Consider the following 21,125-nt stretch of genomic DNA (forward strand, 5'->3'; position numbering starts at 1 on the left):
CTAACTTTATTTTCCCCAAATTTGTGTTTCCTTAGAAACCCATACACTATAGAGGGTGATGTTAACATATTGTGTCAGAAAGCCCCAAACTAGGAGTTGGAAGGACTGGGGTTATAGCACTAACTCTCCTGCTGATTTTGGTGTGACCTTGAACAGATCCCTTTCCTTTGGAGTTAGACACACAGACACAACGCACGCATGCGCAACTGGTCTGTTTCGTATTTTGGGAGGTGAGCCTCAGCATTCACTAGGTCTTCTGACTGCCGTAGGGGAGCTCCTGCTGAGGAAGAGCTGGCTCAAGGACAGAGAAGGCGGTGTAGGTTCCTCTCAGCTTCCTGCCAGAACCAGCCATTTGTGATGCCATGAGATGCCTGCGGGGTAGAAGCCTGCAAAGGAGCCAGGCTCTCAGGTTTAAATTTCTCTCAGCTTCTTCAAGGAGACCAAGAAGTTGCTTCAGAGAGAGCTATTTTTAGCAGCTCTGAGTACTCTAAGATGTCATCTGTTCAGGATGCAGGGAAACATTTCACTCTTTCATTGGTTCTGAAAGCAGTGTGGGTACTTGGAGCTTTTTTTCCAAGCTCTTAATGACTTCAGGGATCTTATTTAAGAACCGTTTGGCCCTGCAGGAGGTGGGAGCCAACTGAGACTTACTTTCAGAATCTGGAAACCAAAGGATGTATCACATTATTGGTAATCTGACTTGAAAATGAAAGGATAAACAGAATAACTCATATAGATAGAAATGAAATACCTCATCACAAGAGGTTTATAAGCCACTTCCATCTACTATCTCACTTAATCTCATTGCAACTTTATAAAGTACAAATATAAAAAAAAAGTACAAATGTATTGTTCCTATTTTGCATATGACAAATGTGAGGAAAGGCAAGGGAGAGGAATATGTGTTTTCTGAATCCTGTCATATTGCAGACACTGTGCAAGGCATGTCACAAATGTTCTTACTTTAGTCTTGTGTGACTTGGATCTTCCTGCTTCCAGTTTTGCTCAGAGGTTAAATAACTTGTCCAGAGTCTCACAGCTAAAAAGCAGTGAAGCTGGAATTCAAACCCAGTCTATCTGACCCCATAGCCTGTGCTCCTTCTAAAAGCACCACAGTCTCCCAGAAGTTTTGAGGGAAGTGTCTCTGCATTGGTCCTAGCCCTGTGGGGCTTTACAGAGAGTTCTTCAGAGGCCACAGCTGATGATTTTGTCCCTGTACCTTACTTCTGGTACATTAAGCCTCTGTCATGTGTGAAGTCCCTCTGCTCTGCAAAGAGCACTAACTTGGGTCAGCTACCTGGAAGATGCCAGGGCATCAAGGAGGTGGTTCTCCTCAATGAATGGGCTTTTCTGGATGGCAAGTCTGTCATTCCTTCTGGGGTAGAGGCACTTCACACCCTCTGCATTCACTGTTTCTTATGTCACCTGGGGGAAACTGCTATCTTGAGACAGTCTGTTTTTGTAACTGCGATATGTACTACTTTGCACAAATTCTTAGTGGTAATTTCAACTAACATTTCTATTCAACAGAGTTTCAGTTCCTGCATTCAGCTTATGGTAGGAGAGCTATTTTTCCTCATCTGTATTATGGCCTATGAATGTGTTATCTCATAACAACGGTAGATCCCCTCTCTTTCCCTCCCCAAATCCCATCCCTTAGGCTTGGGCTCCCCCAGGTGGCTCAGCAGCAGTTCCTAAAGCATGCAGGAACATGTCTGATGGTGCAAAATCATGGGTTGGAGACACACATGAGTCATCCCCTAGGGCAGCAATGAAGGATCATGGCACTAAAAGGCATCTTTCCCCTTCCTCACCTCCGGGGTCCTGTCTGACCTAGGTCAGAAATGTTCACCCTAACCTGGTTGCTGAATTCAAACAATCTAGTGAACAAAATTCTTCAGCCTGTATGTCTCCTCTGTTGGCTTTGTGGCAGCCCCTGTGGAGGAGTACCTGGATTATGCCTATAAGAACCCCAAAAAACAGTCTGCCCCAGGATCTAATTTTCCATCTCCATTGGCAGTCTGACATGTTTGAAGACCTGGTTGACCTTAGATACAATCTGTTCCCTTAGCCCAGATCTTGAGCTCTGACTCATTTTCAGGGCATTTTCCTGGATGGTGAGAGGTGAGGGCCAAGTGTGCTAAATAAGTGAGGTCCTCTGGGCAGTGTGGACTCCAGGCCCAAGGCACCACGGGAACTTCTGGGCACCTGTGAGGGTCCCAGCAGTGTAACTGGACTAGGTCCTTTTTGTCAGACAGTAAGGGACCATGGGAGGGATTTGCCACTTTCACTACCCTCACCTGGGCTGCTCAGGACAATGTTTTCATTAAAATCCCTGCACACTTTCTCAGCTTCTAACCTTGAATTATTTGGATGTTGAATATTGGATTTGTGTGTGGCGCATCTTTCAGAAGATGAGCTGTGAAAATTTCTCCTTGCCGCTGCTGTGGGCTGCGCGATCTTGGGCAATTTGCTAATGTCTCCAGGCCATAGGTAGTGTTTTGTTCCAGATGATCTCTTAGGTCCCTTTAATTGTTAATAATGTATCCTCTTATAATTGTATTATTTTAGCTTTTGCTAGTCATAGACCTGTTCCTCTTATCATATATGGAGAGTCCATTTTTTGTTTGCCTCGGTATATATGAACTTGGACAGAGGACTCCATAAAAAGTAGGAGAAGCTTTCATGTTTCCTTACCCCTCTAGTTATAACATCTGAAATAGCAATACTAAAGAAGTATGTGTGGAGCCCTTCTCTTCACAAAACGTTTTGTGCCAGACCCTACACTGGCCCTTTAAAGATAAAGACCATAAGACAAGCTCCCTATTCTAAAGAAACTCACAGTTTAGTGGGGGAGACACATAAGGCAGCAAGTACCGGGGCTTCTAAGAATCACAGAAACTAGGATAGGGAAGGAACTGTGGTCAAAGGGCGGGGAAGAGAAAAGATTTCATAGTAGAGGCAAGCTCATGATTGGTGGATTAATACATTTTTAACAGGTGGCATTTGGGGAAAGACATACCAGGAAGAGTGAACAATGTGAGCAAAAATACAGAGATGTGATGTGACACTTCTTGGCATAATCTGGGAATGATAGAGTTTGTGTAGCTGTAGTGTAGGATTGGAAAGTGAGAACAGTGAGAGTCTAGAGGGATCACAGGGCTAGATCATGAGGGTCCTTGAATGCCAAATAGGAAGTTCCGCCTTAGCCTGTAGGCAGTGGAGAACCATGGAATGCTTTTAAGATTTTGTGATTAGGTTTAGGTCTTAGAAATATCTCTTGATTACAGTTTGGAGATTGGAGTTGGCAGGTTTAAAGTCAACAATGTGGAAGAAGTCGTAGTCGTTAAGAGATGATGGGAACTTACATTAGAACTGTCCAGAACTATGGTGATGGAAGATGAGCAGATGCCAAAGTTAGAAACTGTAAGACTGGATGGCACTTCACTTTTGATCCTCACATCAACAGTATGAAGCAGTCAGGGAGAGAGTATTATTGCTATTTTATGAGACAACAGAACTGAAGCTTAGGAAGGTTAGGTGACTTGCCCAAGGTCCCCCAGCTAGTAAGTGGCACAGCCCAGGCTAGAACTCAGATTTTCTGACTTATTGGATTATTCAGGATGATGGTCCCTTGCTGCCTCTCCTCCTTGTAAGTGTGCTTAACAGATTGTTCAAGTGTCAGAGGGCGTGAGGGCCCCGTATCCCAGGAAGTGAACAACCCAGCACCTGGATGTGGGCAGCATGCTGTGACTGGGCCATGGCCCTTCACTGCCAAGGGTTCTCTCTGTCTCTCTCTGCCTCTGTTCTAAATTGAGGAATAACACCTATACAGTAGCACATAGCACGCACTAGTTTCAGATGTACAGCTGGTAATTTTGACATACGTATACACTTGTATTTACTACCCAGTTCAAAACCTAGAACATTTCTAGGAGTTGGTACCTTCCATGGTACCCAAGAGCAGGCATGCCTGCCAGGGCAGCCTTCTCTCTTACTGTGCCTCTGAAGTTTCCATTGGATTGTCTTTGTCCCACAACTGAACTCTGAATTGCTACCACCAACGGAATGGGTTCCTTTAGAATTGTACATGGAAGACGAAGATCATATGGTACAACCAACCAATGAGGAAGTCACATTGACAGCTAATATTTGTTGGTTTTCATGGTCTTCGTATTTGTCCAGTTATTTAAATTATGAAGTATTAAAATAGAGAAATACAGAAAATACTAGTATTTGTTTTCTTATTTTCTGGTTTCAATGAAACCAGAAGAAAATACACACTTCTTCAAGAACATACATAGTTTAGTTCACTCGATCAGTTAGACAAGACATAATCAAAGGCACAGTCGCACTTGCTTCTTTCCTGGTTAATCTGGAATGTTATTTTATTGTGTGTAATGCTGTCTTGTTCACTTTCTGGTTGGCGTGTGGCTGTGTTGCATCCCCAGCTGGCCCATGAATACCTTGTGTGCGGTGACTATGACCCACGTGTGTTCCTGTCCACCGTGGTGCTCCCCTCAGTGCTGAGTGCAGTGTAGGCTTCAGTACTCTTTGGTTAATTTTGATTTACTTTGTCATGCAGTCCTTCAGACTAATGTCAGACTTTTGGCTTATGATGAAAATTATGGTAAAGTATGCACCACTTGGGGAAAAAAACTGGACTGGAACAGGACATCCAAATTCTCTGTGGCAAAATTCAGGCCTCCTGATTCCTTATGGAGTCCCTAAGGGGTCTTGAGGACATGTGACTTCTCAGAACTATATGTTTTACTTTTTAGGGAGTTGTTTTGAGTGACCAGGGCTTTCCAGCACATCGAGTGGCTGGTTCTAAATTTGGAGACATTTTGATAAGAGTTTTCAACACTAATTGGATCCTTTATTAATCCCGACTTCCCCTACCCCCACACTGGGGAAAGGAAACCTAAAACTGACTGCCCTCCTCCAATTTTGTCTGCAGAGCCATGTCCTGATGTCCAGCAAAGGCTTTGGACTCTGCATGGGATTCTGCTAGATCTCCCTTTCTTCTGCCGGAATTCTCCTTTTAGTGTCACTTTCCTGCCCATGATTTCCTTCTCATTTCTCAGCATCTGCTGTATATATTGCGGGCCATGAATGCAAGTGCAGTGTCAGCCCAGAACAGGTACACCTCTAGCCTTAGTTCAGCAAAACAGCAGAGTCCTTGACCTCCTCCTCTGGCCCCAGTACCTTCATGATTGAAGGAATCAGAGGCATTACATGTTAACCTGGCTGGGCGGAGGGGTTATGAGGTCTCTCTGAAGGAGGACCGGCCTTGCCTTGGTGGAATTAGAGTGTATAGGCATACTTCTCATACCGCCCTGCTTTACCTTAGCCCCCTGTTGAACTGTTGCCATTGTAGCCCCCCTCCCATCCAGCTAATGTTCTTTAAAACCCCTCATGTCTAAGATCTTGAGTGCAAAAGATACTGTTGAAATTATTCTTCCTACTCTAAGTAGAAATTTGGGTGAAAAATGGTTTCTCCTCTAGGAGAAAATATGTCAAGAGAAATCTCTAAAAAGTTAGGCATTTTCCCCCCCTTTGAAACCCTCTTTCCTCTCTCCTTTCCCACAGGATACCATGAAGGTAAGTTTTTTGAGTCATTCCGACTTCTAGATCATATGAAGCATCATCCTTCAAATTTCTCAAGCTGAGCTTCAGGTCAGCCTGGGAAGTCTCTGCAGATTTCTTTCAAACTGGGCTGCATCTCTATTTTATACCTGCCCCAAGTTTGACATATAATTTCTTAATGGCCCAGCAGATGCTCTCTAATTCATGAGAGGACATCTCAAGTGGGGCACCAGCAGCACCTCACCAGGAAGTATAAAAATGTGTGCAAGAGGTTTATCTGTCTGGCCCCAGCTGGGCGTACAGGAGAAGGAGTGGGAAGTGCCCCACTGGACAACCTGTGCCTTCCGAACTGCCAGAGCTCAGTCCCTTTAGAGGAGGTGACAGTCCAACAGCATTCATGTCATGTGGTAATTCTTTTGAGGTCTCTCTTTGGGAATAACTTAATGACTGCCCAGGTGAGATTTCAGGCATAAAAAAATGAATACTCAGTTGATCTGGCCCAGTACACAGTCGGAGGCTCCCAAGTTGCTCCATATTAGTAAGAAAGCTGCTAAGGACTATCCCAGAGCCTTAGGCCAGAATGTCAGGCAGTAGGAGGTGGTAGTCGTAGGCATCTTCCTGGTTTTTGGTAGTGGGTAGAAAATCCTGGCTCTGTTAATGTAAGCTCAGTTTTCCTCGGTTTCGAATCATTTAGAAGTTCACGTCAGCAGTTCTCCCAACCCACTCACCCATCTCAGAAAGGCTGAACCATCCTGTGTGTCTGAGCAGGGCCCCTCGGGTTATATGTTTCCATCCAGCACAAGACCCTTGCTTTTTGTCTGTGATTGGTGGTGCCCACTTCTTATTTCTGCCTAATGCCATTCTTGTGTCTTCCCTTAAGCAACTCTGCTGATGAAACAGGCCTGGCCACAGAACTCGTCTTCCTGTGGTACTGAAGGCACCTTCCACCTCCCAGTGGACACCGGGACCGAGAACCGAACTTACCAAGCATCCTCTGCGGCTTTCAGTAAATACAGCCTGTCTCTTCCTTTCCTTGTTCCCCTTGGTTGGGACTGATTTGTTTCTTAGGAAGAAAGGAAAGGGAACTTTTAAAACTGACATTAGAAGATACTCTTTTAAGAGGTTCTCCTACCCACACAAAAAATTGACCTTCCTCATTGATCGTGTACACAGCTTTGGGGAGACACAAAGCAGTGAGGGAGGGAGGAGGAAGTATGCACCTGGCCCACAAGTACGATTAGGGAAGAGCTGGTACTGCATTTCAAAGGAAAGAACAGAGGGCATCTCTGAAGGTCAGTGGACCTTTGGACAGAGAAGTCTCCTCCAGCTGCAGAGGGTTTCTCAGCCTTGCCCCTATGGACATCTGGACCAGATAATTCTTTGTTGTGGGGGGCTAACTGTTGCATTGTAGGACACTTAGCAGAATCTCCTGGCCTCAGCTCCCTGGGTGCCAGCAAACCCTTATTATGGCAACTAAAAATATCTCTAAACATTTCTAAAGATCTCCTCGGGAGGCAGAATTGCCTTCCCCGTGAGAAACCTCCCCTAGTGGAAGCTACACTTAGGGAGCAAGGTGTGTACCTGGAGTCCCCAGGGAAGACAGAAACCATCTGGCCAGATTGCTTACACTCATCTTGAGGTTCAGCGGGGTGACTAATGGTTTCACCTTCACACCTGATTTTTAATACAAGAAGGCTCCCCTGGGTAAAATGAGGACCCGTGTTTGGAAGTTACTGAGTGGCACTTGGACTCCATAGGAAGATTTTATGCCTTGTTGGAGCTGTCCAAAAGAGGAGTGGCTGGCTCTGGATGGGGGGAGTGCTTATTTCTTAAATTGTGCTGGCAGGGGTTTGACGTACCCTTGGCGGGATGCTGTAGACTAGGCCTGATAGTCTGGGGTTCAGTAAAGTATTAATCTTTTAAGTAGATTAGAAGAATATGCTGCATTTTTTTCTTTTCTTTAAAATACCTGTGTTATTTTCTCCTTACTTACCATTGCCTCTAGTTGTTAACATCAACTTACCTTTAAACAACATAACTCTCACCTGTTAGAGGATTTGCTTTAATAATCACCATCTCATTTAACCTACACTAGAGTCCTATTATTATGGTGGATTTTCATTCATTCAAGTTTGAAAGCTGAGGCTCAGAAAGGTAATATGTCCAGTGCCATCCAAGTAGCCAGCAGCACAGCTACAAAAAGATGATATCACTCAGATTAAGTTTCAGGTTAAATTTACTGACTTTTTCCATGAGATTAATTTTACTCATTAAGAGAGGGATGGCGGGTAGTAGGGAGTTTTTTCAGGTGCTTCAGGTGGAACTGAATGAACGTATAGGTAAGCAGGCTTGTACATACATATTTTCTCTTAAATCCACACATACGGTTGTAGGTGCGTTTAGACACACCTACTGTAGTGGAACAGAAAGAGGCCTGGGACAGAGACCAGAAGAGTTAGATTCTAGACATGCTTCAGTGTAACCTTGGATAATTTATGTCCAAGTTTTGGACCTACGTTTTTCCAACTGTAAAATGAAGGGACAGGACTAGGTATTCTTTAAGTTCTCTCTAGCTTTTAGACTCCCGATTCTGTGACCTTGGTGTAGTGTACTCAACACCCACACCCCAGCAGGGACATTCTTTCTGGCTGCCCTGCCCATAGTTGACCAACTAGCCTTCACTCACCTATCTCCAGGGTACTCATTCCCTCCACAGCAACCCTTTCTACAGTGAGAATGTCTGAATAATAGAAGGCTTTGCCTTCTCCTGTGTGGAAATCTTCCTGAAGTCCCATTGAAATGTCCAGCAGCTACTCCCACTGTCCTCTCAAAGGCTGTCACATTTCCTGGAAAGAACCAAAATGCACCTGTTCTTCTTTAAGCAAGTCCTGTGTGAACCTGTGCAATTGTGAAATAGAAGTGGACTCGACTCACCCTCCCCATCCACCAGGGTTCCTCCCAGCACACAGATTTTTGTGATTTCTAATGCCACAGAAAATTCAAGATTCTTTGACAAATTCAATTTTACTAATACTTGCTAAACCTGTTTGTAATTAGGTCTCCCTCCTGTTTATTCCACAGTATAAACAGGTTGTTTGGCTACCAACAAGGAGACTCGGGGGTCAAGGCAAGACTCAGACATAGAGCTTTGTTCCAACATGTTAATATCTGACGGTCAATAAACCACTTAGTCTAAAAGGCATCCTTGATGTGAGGACCTTTAAAGGTGGTAGGGGCTCTCCCAACCCCGTAAAAAAAGATTTATGATAGTGCAGAAAAATTGAAGGCAGGGCTGAAATGATTTCATCTCACTAATGTATACACTCTATTTATTATCCTGTTTAATGGAGCCTAAAATTATAGTTAGAAATCTGAGAGAAAGAACAGGGCCTCATAAAGCCTCTTTCATAAGGCAGAGCTGGGATTTCTAGTGATCTAATTCTTTTTTTTTCTGTCATATGATATTGCCTTTAGTGAAATAAGGACACAAAGGCCAATATGCCAAATGTCTAAGATTGGACTGCAGAGACCAATAACTCAGAAAGGAGCCCAGCCCGGGGCATGGTAGCCTTGAACTCTGAGCCCAGCTCTGCACGGATTTGCTATGCAGTTTTGGGAAGGTCCCTGGCCCCCTCTCAGCTCCAGGTTCTTCATTTGAAACACAGAGAGTTGAATGCAAGTCTCTAATGTCCTTAAGGCATAGTGTTCCAAAGTCCTCATTCTGTAACCTTCGGACTTAGGTAGAAATCCATCCACAAGTGCCAGGCCTCCAGTGAGGGAGCAGAGTCTGAGTTCCTGTGGGCAACACCAATGAGGTTTTTTTGTATCCAGCCCAACAGCTTTTTTTACTTAGATGCAGAGTAATAAATCCTCAAATTTTGTGTTACCCAAGGTAGCCCAGGCTCCAGCCCCAGGGGAATTTCTGATCCTCAGTGGTATGGACAGGACCACCAGTTAGCTATAAAAAGTCCTCTAAAAGGATTTGCTCATGAAAGTTGCACTGAAATACTCAGAGACTTGGAACACCAGCACCAGAATGGCCTAAAATATCTAGTCCAAGTAAGGGTATTCCTTGAGAAAAGAATTGACCTGGCTCATTGACAGAGCCTAGGCTAGGGGCCTAGGCAGTTTCTGCAGCCTCCTGACCCAGATGGAAACCTTGAGAACCAATGTAGTTGGAGGAAGGAGCACTGAGTCCTGAGTCCTGGCGAGCAGTTGCACTCTCTCCTCCATCTATCCGTCATCTCATCTGTGAAATGTTTGTGTTGGGCTTAATGGCCTCTAACGTCTCCTCTAGTTCTAAGTTCTGCTTCTCCCTTCTCAAACCGCCCGGACAGATGAGCAGGGCTTTCTTCTGCAGCCTCGTCTTTTTGGCTGCCAAGGGCATTTTGGCTGCTGATTTGTATGCTGCGCATGTGTGCATCTCATTTTAAAACATGAAGAAAGGGAAACATTCTCAGACAAAGTTATTCTTAGATGTGGAAACCAAATTCTCCTGCAGTCTCTTGGAGCTTTTTGATTTTCCTCAGAGAGAGAAGACCTCAACACTTTGTAAGATGGTTGTCCTTGTGGCATAGAGGGTGTAGTGCAGGCTTACCCAGGGGATAAAAACTCCAGAGCACATTCTTGGGGAGCATGAGGGAAAGATGCCAGCATCACTGGCTTGTTAACTTTAAAGTATTATGAAGTCATGGCATTTTAAACCATACAGGTTTAGAATCTTAGAATCCTGGAGTCTGTGTCCCAAATTGGGTCGCATCACGGAAGTCATAGTTGAACCTCACGACTGTAGTCTTGCAGACCAATCTCTTGCTTGCACATCCCCAGGACAGGAAGCTTACTATTTCTCTACACACAAAGAAAGAAAAGAGTAATAGCTCACTTTTATGAAGTGCTTTTAATGTGCCAGGCACTCTCTGAAGGGCTTTGCAATTATTCATTAATGTGCTTATCAGAGTAACCCTCTGAAGTAGGTACTGTTGTGATCCCCATTTTACAGATGATGAGACTGCTGTAGTCTGTAGCTATTAGATAGCAGGGCTGGGGTTCGGACCAGGCAGTGTGGCTCCGGACTACTCACAGCCATTACAGTGTGCTGTATAGCTTTCAGAGCAGGCATCTTAGGATTCAGGGGTGTCCTGCCCTTCTGCATAGAAAAGAGATTCTCTCCACCCTAGCAAGACTCCTCATACCTTATTCCTCAAATCAGGAGTCGGCAAGCTTTCCCTATAGAGGACCAAATAATAATAAGTATTGGAGGTTTCTCGGGCCATATGGTGTCTGTCGTGATTACCATTGTAGCAGGAAAGCAGCTATAGTTGATAAGTAAATGGGCATGGCCATGTCACAGTAAAACTTTACTTCCCAAAATAAACTGTGATTACAAAAAAAAAATTGTAGTTTGCATGTTTTATTTATTTAACTTATTTAAGTTTACTTATTTTTAGCAATCTCTACACCCAGTGTGAGGTTCAAACCCACGACCCTGAGACAAGAGTCACATGCCTTTCCAGCCAAGCCAGCCAGGCACCCCTGTAGTTTGTGTGCTTTAAATGTTAATAGCGTGAATAAAAGATTTGGTAATAAATAAATTTGGAAAAAGTCTCCTGCATATCCCTATCTTGGTGATTCATAGTTCATCCTGTCATTTAAAACTTCTCATTTAAACCTATTTATCTCTATTCTACATTGCTGCTACTCTTCACTCCAAGGTGAAGGAGCCCTCAGGTGGCTCCTTTTAGGTGTCACAAGCCTAGACTTCCTCTCTTCCCCCACAGTATCTGCTTCACCTGCTCTAACTATGTATCGTAATTAGCACCACAGTCCAGAAACTTGGAGGACCCTGTTCCGTACTTCTCTTTCTCAGCAGACTCGTACCTCCACATCTAGTTAGTTTCTAGTTCTTCACAGTGCCACCTTCTCATGCATGTATTCCACTCCATCCTCATTGCTACTTATTTCCCAAGCACATGTGACCACAAAACTAGCTTCCCATGGAACAAACTATGGATCTGAAAGGGGAAGATTAAATGACAGGATTCCAAGGAAGAGGATAGGACACTTTTTTTTTTTAATTTTTATTTATTTATTTGACAGAGAGAGATCACAGTAGACAGAGAGGCAGGCAGAGAGAGAGAGAGGGAAGCAGGCTCCCCGCTGAGCAGAGAGCCCAATGCGGGACTCGATCCCAGGACCCCGAGATCATGACCTGAGCCGAAGGCAGCGGCTCAACCCACTGAGCCACCCAGGCGCCCCGACGGGACACTTTTTGGTGGTGCCTTTTGTAACCACCACAGCAGCTCTCCTTGCTGAGTACCTCATCATGGGGGCGGGGGATGCCAAGCCAGTGCTGTGGAATGAGAGATTTGTGACCCTATGGCAGCTTGCCATAGGTAGAAGAGACTCAAGATCTTTAGAAAAATGGGATTTTAGTTCAGGAAGAGATCTTCATTCTTAGCCTTCTGTTTCAACAGTCTAGGAAACGAAGACCCAGAGACTTGGCAGTAGTCACTGCAAATTGGAAGAAAGCCTAGACTAAAACCTAGATCTGTTCTCTCCCAAGAAACCACCTCTCTTCACCCTGCCCCCAAGTCCCTTATTGCAGAATCAGTACCATGTTGCTGACAAAAGTCCTTGGTGAGCATCCCATAGGTAAAAGAGCTGAGTTGAGGCCAAGAGAAGCCCAGTGATTTGCCAGGCAAACTGAGCCAGAATGAGCCAGAATGAGCTGGCACAGGGAAGAAGCTCCAGCAACACCCCTTTCGAGATCAGAAGCCAAGGTCTCCTGGCACTGGCACTTCAACTCAGTAGTAGTTCCTAAAAACACTTGCCCTTTCTGAGTAAGAGAGTTGGGGGTCACTTGATCATCTAGTTTCCATAGAATCACTTCATTTTGTGTTCTGAAAGTACATGGTCTTGTTCCTGAGTGTTTTATGTTTCAGGTTTTTCCTGCTAACGTAGGATCTGACTCTATTTTCCAGAAGATTCAAAGGCAGCACAGTTTTATTGAATGGCTGATTGTGAATTCCCTGGGGCTAAGTTCCAGGTTGATGTGAAGTTTTATGACCCCGGACCTTAGGTCTTGAGGCGGGAGGTAGTCCTTCCCTGAGCTGCAGGAGTGGAGGAAAAGCTGGCTCTGTAGGGCAGTTTTTTAGCATCTCAGAAGATGAGGCTCTGTGAATGGTGTCTTCTGTGGGCTTTTCGCCTTAAAATTGTCAGGGAAGAAGAGGAACATGGTAGGAGAAGTCCAAAAAGAGAGAGAGATAAGGAAAAAACGAAAGAGAGTAAGGGGGAAAGCAAGAAAACCAGAAACAGAAGACACCCTGGGCCGCTGAGGGAGGCGAGAGAAAGCAGGAAGACGGATCACAGTAGGGAGTGAGTGGGCAGAGGCTCTCCCTTCTGTCTGTGCACACACGCCCATCTCCTGGTACACAGAATCCCAGACCGTCAGTGCTGCAGTGGTCCCTTAAGAGATCATCTGGTTCCGGCCTCTTATTTTATAGATCATACCCCTGAGAACTAGAGAAATAAAAGATGCCAGAATCACTCGTGCAGCCCTGTGCACCAGGACTGAGGGAGCTGCCTCTGGGCCCAGGGCTTTCTGGGTGGAGCCCTGTTCTCTGTTCTCATCTGTGTTTCCAGCCTGGAACCAGCCCCTCCTTGTCTGGGGAGTCGTGACTGGGACCTGCTGTCTTCCAACAATGCTGTTCTGTCAACTAATTGGAAGTCTCTCTTATTGCCTTGGTACAGGATATACTGCGGGGACACCATACAAGGTCCCACCAACCCAGAGTAATACTGCTCCGCCCCCCTACTCCCCATCACCCAACCCCTATCAGACGGCCATGTATCCAATCAGAAGTGCCTACCCCCAGCAGAATCTGTATGCACAGGTAGGTGCATCTGGAAGCCTTGGCCCACCTCAGGAGGAGGAGCCACTGCCCTAGGTGGGGTGGGGGTGGCTGAGAAAGAGAGGGAAGGCAACTTCATGGCTCTGGCCAGTTGTTACTGTGGTATCATGGAAACAATAGCCCTGTAGTCTACATACTCTCTCACCCCACCTCAGCTCCTGGAGGGGTTACACATGAAGTCATTTAGATTAACAGAGCCTAGAATGTCAGAGGAGCAAGGGCCCCTGGAGATCATCTAGCTCAATTCCTTTTTATATAGTGGGGAAGCTGAGACCCAGACTTGTGTTCTTGTCACTATGTGACTTGTCCAAGGTCACATAGGAGGAACTATTAGTTGAGTAAGGATGAGACCCAAAGTGTCTGGGCTTCTCTCCCTAACCCCCACATCTACCCTTCCTTGATAAAGTCCATGATCTAAACAGGGAGGAGATAAGGGCTCAGGCTCTGTTACCAGTTCACTGTGTGATCTTGAGTAAGTTACTCTCTCTCTCTCTGTGCCTCCATGTCCCCATCTGGGCTCCTTCAGCTAGAGGATGTGTGTACTCTGAGGGGATGGTATGATAGGGACTTTGTGAACTCCAGTATGCACCTGGCACAGTTTTCTGGGGTGACCATTCTTCGTGATGTTTCAAGTAGTGAGGAGAACACTTTAGAAAACAGCTACGTTGTAGAGTAGAATGGGAAACTTGAAAGATAAGACAACAGGCCTAAGATGGATTTTTCTTGTTTATGGTAAGCTGCTTTGCACTATGTTCTCAGACCTCTGGGATTATAAACCCATATTCTGTGGCCCCTGTCAGTAGTTAGTAGAGGCATTTGAGAAGCTCTGGATTAAGATGATCCAGAGGCCTGTGTCTACTCCTCAAAAAGGTCAGTAGGACTGTGAGCTGTGGCAGCAGGAAGCAGCCATGTGATCTAGGCAGTGGGAAGTCACCTCAGACCTCTGTCTCCATCCTCACCTCTTTGCCTAGGGAAATAGTAAGAGACATCTGAGGAAATGCTTTGGATTTTTGACAGTTTCCAATAGGTGAGATGGCAGGACTCACACCAGTGTGACCGTCCCACTAGTAATGCTTCATGTGCATGCACACAGTGGTCTGGATTCACCAGCCCCATCCATATCTTTTCTCATGGGCTATAGTCCCTGCCTTTACATTTTAGGCAGCTTGCAGAAGCACACTGCAATAGGATACAGACATTTTAAAATATTAAAATCAGGGCTATTACCCCATCAGATCATCATAACAGCCCTAGAAGCAAGGCAGGACAGGGTTGGAGCCTTATTTTTCATACGAGAAGCTGAGCCTAATACCGAACTGTCCACAGTCATGTAGTAAGACAGACGCAGAGTCCCACTGGGGCCCATACTTTGAGTCCCTGGGCCCGTGCTCCTCTGAGCCCATCTCATAGGGTCTGGGAAGAAAGGTCTCCCCTCCTTCCTCCTCTCTCCATATCCTACCCCACGTCTCCAAAAGCCTGTATGACCTCAACTTTTTTTCCCCCAGGGAGCCTACTACACACAGCCGGTGTATGCTGCTCAGCCCCACGTCATCCACCACACCACGGTTGTCCAGCCCAACAGCATTCCCTCTGCCATCTACCCGGCGCCTGTTGCTGCCCCCAGGACCAATGGTGTGGCCATGGGCATGGTGGCTGGCACCACCATGGCAATGTCAGCAGGTGAGGGCAGCATCTGTGTCACTGTCCCTCTTCTCCCGAAACTCATGACAGACCAGAGAACACCGTCATGGAATCAAGTGTAGCATAGCATGAGAAATTGTTCTGGGAGCCCTGTCCACAGAGACGAGGAAGATTTCACTGAGAAGGACTTATTGAGCTTGATCTTACAGGGGGAACAGAAGCCAACCAGAGGGATGGAAGAGGGAAAAGCAGTGGAAAGAACATGAGCACAGCGCGTTCACAGAATGGAAATGGTCCAAGGCCCTTAAAAAATAGGGGCATGAAATTGGAAGGGCAGCTGGAGCAGTCAGTAAAGCCAAAGTGGAGAGGCCCAAATTCCTTTAGGGAATAGGGGAGCTAGCAAAGGGGTTTAAGCATCGGGGAGATGGGTTTGATTTAAACATTCTCTGGCTGCAGGGTGGAGGCATGGTCAGACGGGAGAGGCTAGAAGTAGGTAGTTCAGTGGGGCGGCTGTAGTTCAGAGGAAGGATGGTGGTACTTGGACTCTGGTTCCAGAAATGAGGGCATGAGGCAATGTTATTTAGCAGGCAGGAGCTCAAGACCCTGTCCTGTAATTGATTGTAAGGCACGGAGTGCCCCTTCTCCATTTCTGGCTTACTCCAGAAATCACACCAGAGCCCTGTCCATCTGGAATCTTGTGGATTGGGTAGAAACACCCCAGGAATAGCAGGGAAGTCTCTGGATGCGCTGACATTCAGAAGAGCATGAGATGTCAAGAGGGCCATGAATAACCTTTAGAGACCCAGTTTTTTTTTTGATGTTTTTATTTATTTGACACAGAGATAGAGTACAAGCAGGCAGAGGGAGAGGGAGAAGCAGGCTCTCTGCTGAGCTGTAAGCCCAATACGGGGCTCGATCCCAGGACCCTGGGATCATGACCTGAGCCAAAGGCAGCAGCTTAACCAGCTGAGCCATCCAGGTGCCTTGAGACTCAGCTTTTAAAGAACCACTTAAGGGAAGAGAGTACAAGGGGTCTAATGGATGGGAGGTGAGAGCTGGGATTTTATTCTGCGCCTAATGTAAGGGGTTGTTGAGGCCTCTTTCCCCAGATCAGGTCAGTAAGCTATTGATTATCTGCTTGGTGCCAGCCTTGCTCTGGTCCTGCGGACCAGTTATTGACAGATAAGAGCCCCACCTTTAGCAACAGCAGGGCTAGGGGTACATATAACCATATAAACCAACAGTTTCCACTCGGTAGAATAGGAGGAGCATACAAAGAAGAGTAAAAGGAAGCCACTGAAGACGGATGATTGACTCTGTCCTGGAGCATCAGCAAAACTTACCCTAAGGAGATGAAGCCTGGCAAGGTGGGAGGGGTGGGCAGCAGTTCATGAGCAGGTCGGGAGGTGGGGGCCCAGGTTGGGGAGCAGCTATACGAAAGGCCATGGCTTCATCCTCTTCATCCCAGTGCCCTGGGATGGCCTCATTGGGTTTACTCTTCTCTTTGGATACTCAGGTACCCTGCTGACCGCACCCCAGCACACCGCCATCGGGGCACACCCTGTCTCCATGCCAACATACAGGGCCCAAGGGACCCCCGCGTACAGCTATGTGCCCCCGCACTGGTAAAGCCTGCAGCCCATCCAAGTGAGTGGGGTCTGGGCTGGGAGAGGTAGGAGGATGACCAAATACCAGGATTGCCCCTAGCAAAGCCCCTGGCCTGGTCTACAGCACAGGTGTCTGCAGGGGCCAGTGACAGTCACCAGCTGCTTTCCTGTTCCATGTTCAGTAATACCACTGTCAAGGACAGCTGTGACTTTGCATGTATTCTAGATACTTTACATATGTTATGTCATAATCCTTATTATGGTAGCTCTGTGAATGAGGATTATTAGCTCTATTTTACAGATAAATACATAGTTCAACACACCTAAACTAGTAGGACTCCAGTCCTCTAGTACTAAGTTCCATGCTCTTACCTACAGTCTTCAGACTTCCTTTAACTCTGAGCCTCATTCTTCAGATGAAGTCTTAGCTTAATCAGAGAGAAACTTTGGGCCATTGCCCCTCACCCACCAGCTTCCCTCCAGACTGCACCCCACCCCCACCCTCACCACAGCTCCCAAGGCAGAGCCAGTGAACCTTAGGGCTCCAGGGATGTCACTGTTAAATTCTCTGCCCTCTCTCCTGATCTCCCCTGCCCTCCACCTCCTCCAGGAGCTCTTGGCACTGGACGGGAAGCAAGCAGCTCCACCAGGAAGGCACAGAGGGCTGCTTGTAGGGCACAGGATGGGATCCAGCAGCTTCCTGAAGTGGCCTCAGGAATATCATTGTCACTAATGGCTCTCCCCTTCCTTCCTCAGATCTGGAGTCACACATTGTATGCAACTACTCAAGTCTTACACAGGTGCTGGAGCAGTCCCCTAGCAGCACCACCTCTATTTGCAAGAAGAGACAACGGAAGTGCAAGGGTCACTTTATGCATCTTTAACGGTTTTGGTTTTATTTTTGGTTTTTGTAAAAGCTGCTTTTTCTAATCTCCTGCCTCTCCCCACTGTCCCCTTCTTAGCCGCTACCCTTCCAGCTCTATCCCTTCCTCTTGACCAGGCACATCCTCTTTGCTCTTCTCTCCTTCCCCAAGCATCTGGTCCCTGGGGACCCCAGTCTAGTGGCAGGCAGAGAGTGGGGTTTATTGCAATGGTTCAGCTGAAGGTGTGATTTCCTTTGACGAGCATAACACATGTGGCCCTCGGGTCCAGGGTAGAAACTCAGAGCTGTTGAGCAGGTTACACCTCTGGGGGATCATTTATTTTTCCTAAGCAAGATTATTTGAGGACATGGCCATGTCCTAACGCAAAGGGAAGTCTTCTGAGAACCATCGCAACAGACCAAGAACAGAGCCACCTGATTAGGTAGGAGTGTTCATAGCCGCTTAATACCCCAGGTGAGAACCTGGGAAAACCAGATTCTTTCTTTGGGAGAACTTGGGGGAGGGGGGGGGCACTGTGGGAGGGAAAGAAGGAAGAGAGGTGCTTGCCTGCTGGCTTTGGTTTGTAAGGTCTCTGGCCAAATTGTCTGGGCCTGGACCCTCTGATTTGCACAGTGTTGTTAACCGACCTGGCACTTCCTCAAAAGGTAATTTTGACCTCAGACCTGCCAAGCAGCTGCAGGGTGATGGTATCTCAGCCTCCCAAAGCCTTGGAACGCCAGGTGCCCTATGTAATCCGGACCTTGGCCCCTGAGCCCACGTGGACCCACTCTGATAAGATGCTTCCTCCTGATTAGAGTGGGAACCTGTGGCACTTCTCTCCCTACCCTCTGCCCTTCCCGGTACCAGGGCTCACCAGTCTGTCCATAGGGCTTTTGGTTACCTTGTGCCATTCATGGCCAAAGTGAAGGAACCACATTCCAGGTGGGTGCTGGCAGCTCTGAAGGTCAGGATAGTGAAGGAAAAGCAATAGCAATAAACATTTCATAGACTCATGGAACTGAAGGGACCTTAGCAATCATCTCATCCATTCCCCTGTTTGATTGATGAGGAAGCTGAGGCCCAGAGAAGACGGAAGGACTTCCCTAGATCTTGCAGTAAATTAGCATGAAATGCAGCCTTCCTACCTAGGGGCATGTTACCCACAAAAATTTACCTAGGGATGGATTAGCTTGGTTTTGTAAAAATTAAGTCAGCAGCACCCACACCTGGTGAACTCTGGAACAGTCTCTGGGCTTTGGTTTCTGCTCTTTTCCTCCATGGATTCCAAAGGAGGGGGTTGAAGACTGGGCAGAGGTCACATGGGGGCAGATGGCAGGAACAGAAATTGCAAATGAGGAAATAGCATTCGGAAATTCTGGGAAGACATCTGGAACTTTCATTCTATACCGGACTCCAATCCTAGAAGGAGCAAGTGGGCTGGCTGAAAAGGAGAATCTATGCTTTTAGGACAGTAGCCCCTCATCCTGAGAAGAGAGGAGGACAAGGATGAGACCCAGGAAACAGGGGCTCTCATGGTAGAAGAGGAACTTCTGAGTCAGGAATCATGGCTAGTCTCAGCCTGGAGCCCACTGTCCCAGAACTGTCCCCTGTACCCGGCTTCTGGCTGGGCCAGCAGCCCCTTTGGGGATGGAGGGGTGCAGGAACATTTTATTGTACAAAATGGGATCATTGATAGCATTTGGAACTTCTAAATAACCCTTTTCATTTTAAATTCATGCATACTTGGACATACTCCTACCTGTACCTCCCATGTCTCCCTTAAAGGAGGAAAAATTTCAGGAAACTTGAGCCAGAAGGACCTCAGAGGCTGTCTGGCCATTCCCAGGAGGGCAGAGCCCATCAGCATCCAACTGAGAGTCAGGAGTTGGGGGACCTACCTTCTTGGCCTTCCAGGAAACTGCAGGACCAGTAAGGAGAAACCTAGCTATTCTAAATGGTCTGTTCTAGGGTGCTGATGGGGTTTCATTTTAAAACAACAGTTTTCCAGTGTTAATCCATTTTTTGCAAATACCTCCTCCTACTCTTTGGTTTTGTAGGGGTGTGTGAAGGTTGCTCTAGATTATGTCATATGTGTTTGGAAAATGCCAAAATACTACTAATGATAATAATAGGAAACCTCTGCATTTGTCAGGTGCACCATAGATTTCAGAGTGCTTCCCAGCATTTATTTTACTGGCCCTGAGAAAGAGGCGGGGTCGGAGTTCTTGCACCCATTGAACGAATGAGGAAACTGGTTCTAGAAGGAAAGGGAACTTGCCAGTGTGAGCAGAATGCTAGTGTCTTAATAGGCTTCTCTGAACCCTGCTGCCTCTAGGTGAGCTGGCTAGAACCACAGAGAGGAGGTAAAAAGGAGACGTAGGAATGACCTAATTACTTTTGTTCTTTCTATACCAGTAAGTAAAAACTAACATCTAGTACCTCACAGTTCACAAAGCAATTTCACATCCATTCATCTGGCTTAACCCTGTGAAATAGAGTATTCCTCCCATTTGATCCATGGGGACACGGAGACTTGGGAAAGCAAAGAGACTTGCTTATCAGTGGCACAGCCACCCGAATCCCAGTTTGTCCGCTTTCCCTCCAGTCAGATTCCACACACAGGCTTGTGGACTGAAGCGTCTGTGCTCTGCACCCCCCCTTTGCCCTAGTATGTAATTCCAGATCAAAGACCAGCCCCGAGGCAAAAAGGTGCAGAAAGGCCGTGGTCTGGAAGATCCCAAGTCCAGCACTCCTTTCTCAGTATCTGTAGTAGAACCCCAGTTCTGCTGGCCTCCCCTGCTTGCTTTGACGGAGATCCACAAGCCTAGCCAAGCTTAGGGAGTCATCGCAAAGGGAGTAAGTCCAGGAGAGCAGGGGCAATAGTGTGCCTCGGGCAGGAGGAACATTCCTGGTAGGATCATAAGCATCTGCTGGGCAGCATCCAAAAGTACTGGATGGCCCAATGGCAAAGCTGGACAGAAGGTCAGCTGGAAAGGCTGGGTCACTGTAGGAAGGCCAGCAAGCCAGAGAGGACAAGGGGTGTGCCCACAGGACATAGCTACAAAGGTGGCAATGGCATGCAAACGCCTCTCCGCTGTCTCCCCCACCCCAGCACCACAAGCTTGGTGGCCGGGGTTAGGGGCGCTGGTGGTTCCAGTCAGTAGACTGTCCTCTTGGTTTTCCCGGCTTCTCCCTGACTCCCTCTCCTCATCAGCCTAGGGCCCAGGAATCTGGAGTCTGGAGTGCCCCCAAGTGGTCAGAACATAACCTTGTTGCCACTTTCTGAAAAAACGTAATGTTTTCTTCAGACAGGACAGTTGCTACAGCTCTTCTCTCTTGGCAGTGACCCTAAAGTGTATATCCCCTTAGCTAAATATTGAACAAGGCCAAGTTCAATATCCATGGGTTCACCTATCCATGATTTTTTTTTTTTTTATGTACAAAGTACTTTGACATGATTGCCAAATCCTCACTTTACACATGGGAAAAACTAAGTCTCAGAAGGCTTAGGAGAC

General features: G+C 46.7%; 1 protein-coding gene across 6 annotated transcripts in view; it reads left to right on the plus strand.

Moving 5' to 3' along the window:
- The window catches only part of FAM168A (family with sequence similarity 168 member A), a 199,644-nt gene extending 178,723 nt beyond the window's left edge, over nucleotides 1-20,921 (plus strand). For 3 of the 6 annotated variants that reach the window (XM_032853139.1, XM_032853140.1, XM_032853141.1), the window contains exons 4-10: nucleotides 1,531-1,557; nucleotides 5,593-5,604; nucleotides 6,470-6,595; nucleotides 13,339-13,481; nucleotides 15,005-15,179; nucleotides 16,657-16,787; nucleotides 17,504-20,921. In XM_032853139.1, coding sequence (XP_032709030.1) covers nucleotides 1,531-1,557; nucleotides 5,593-5,604; nucleotides 6,470-6,595; nucleotides 13,339-13,481; nucleotides 15,005-15,179; nucleotides 16,657-16,769 — 596 coding nt within the window. In that variant the 3' untranslated portion in view covers nucleotides 16,770-16,787; nucleotides 17,504-20,921. The remainder of the gene's footprint in view (nucleotides 1-1,530; nucleotides 1,558-5,592; nucleotides 5,605-6,469; nucleotides 6,596-13,338; nucleotides 13,482-15,004; nucleotides 15,180-16,656; nucleotides 16,788-17,503) is intronic. The other 3 variants (XM_032853142.1, XM_032853144.1, XM_032853143.1) reach the window with 3 other exon arrangements.
- Nucleotides 20,922-21,125: the final 204 nt, after the last annotated feature.

The sequence above is a fragment of the Lontra canadensis genome, unplaced genomic scaffold, assembly GCF_010015895.1.
Source record: "Lontra canadensis isolate GAN:19392208 unplaced genomic scaffold, GSC_riverotter_1.0 scaffold7, whole genome shotgun sequence".
Taxonomy (NCBI): Eukaryota; Metazoa; Chordata; class Mammalia; order Carnivora; family Mustelidae; genus Lontra; species Lontra canadensis.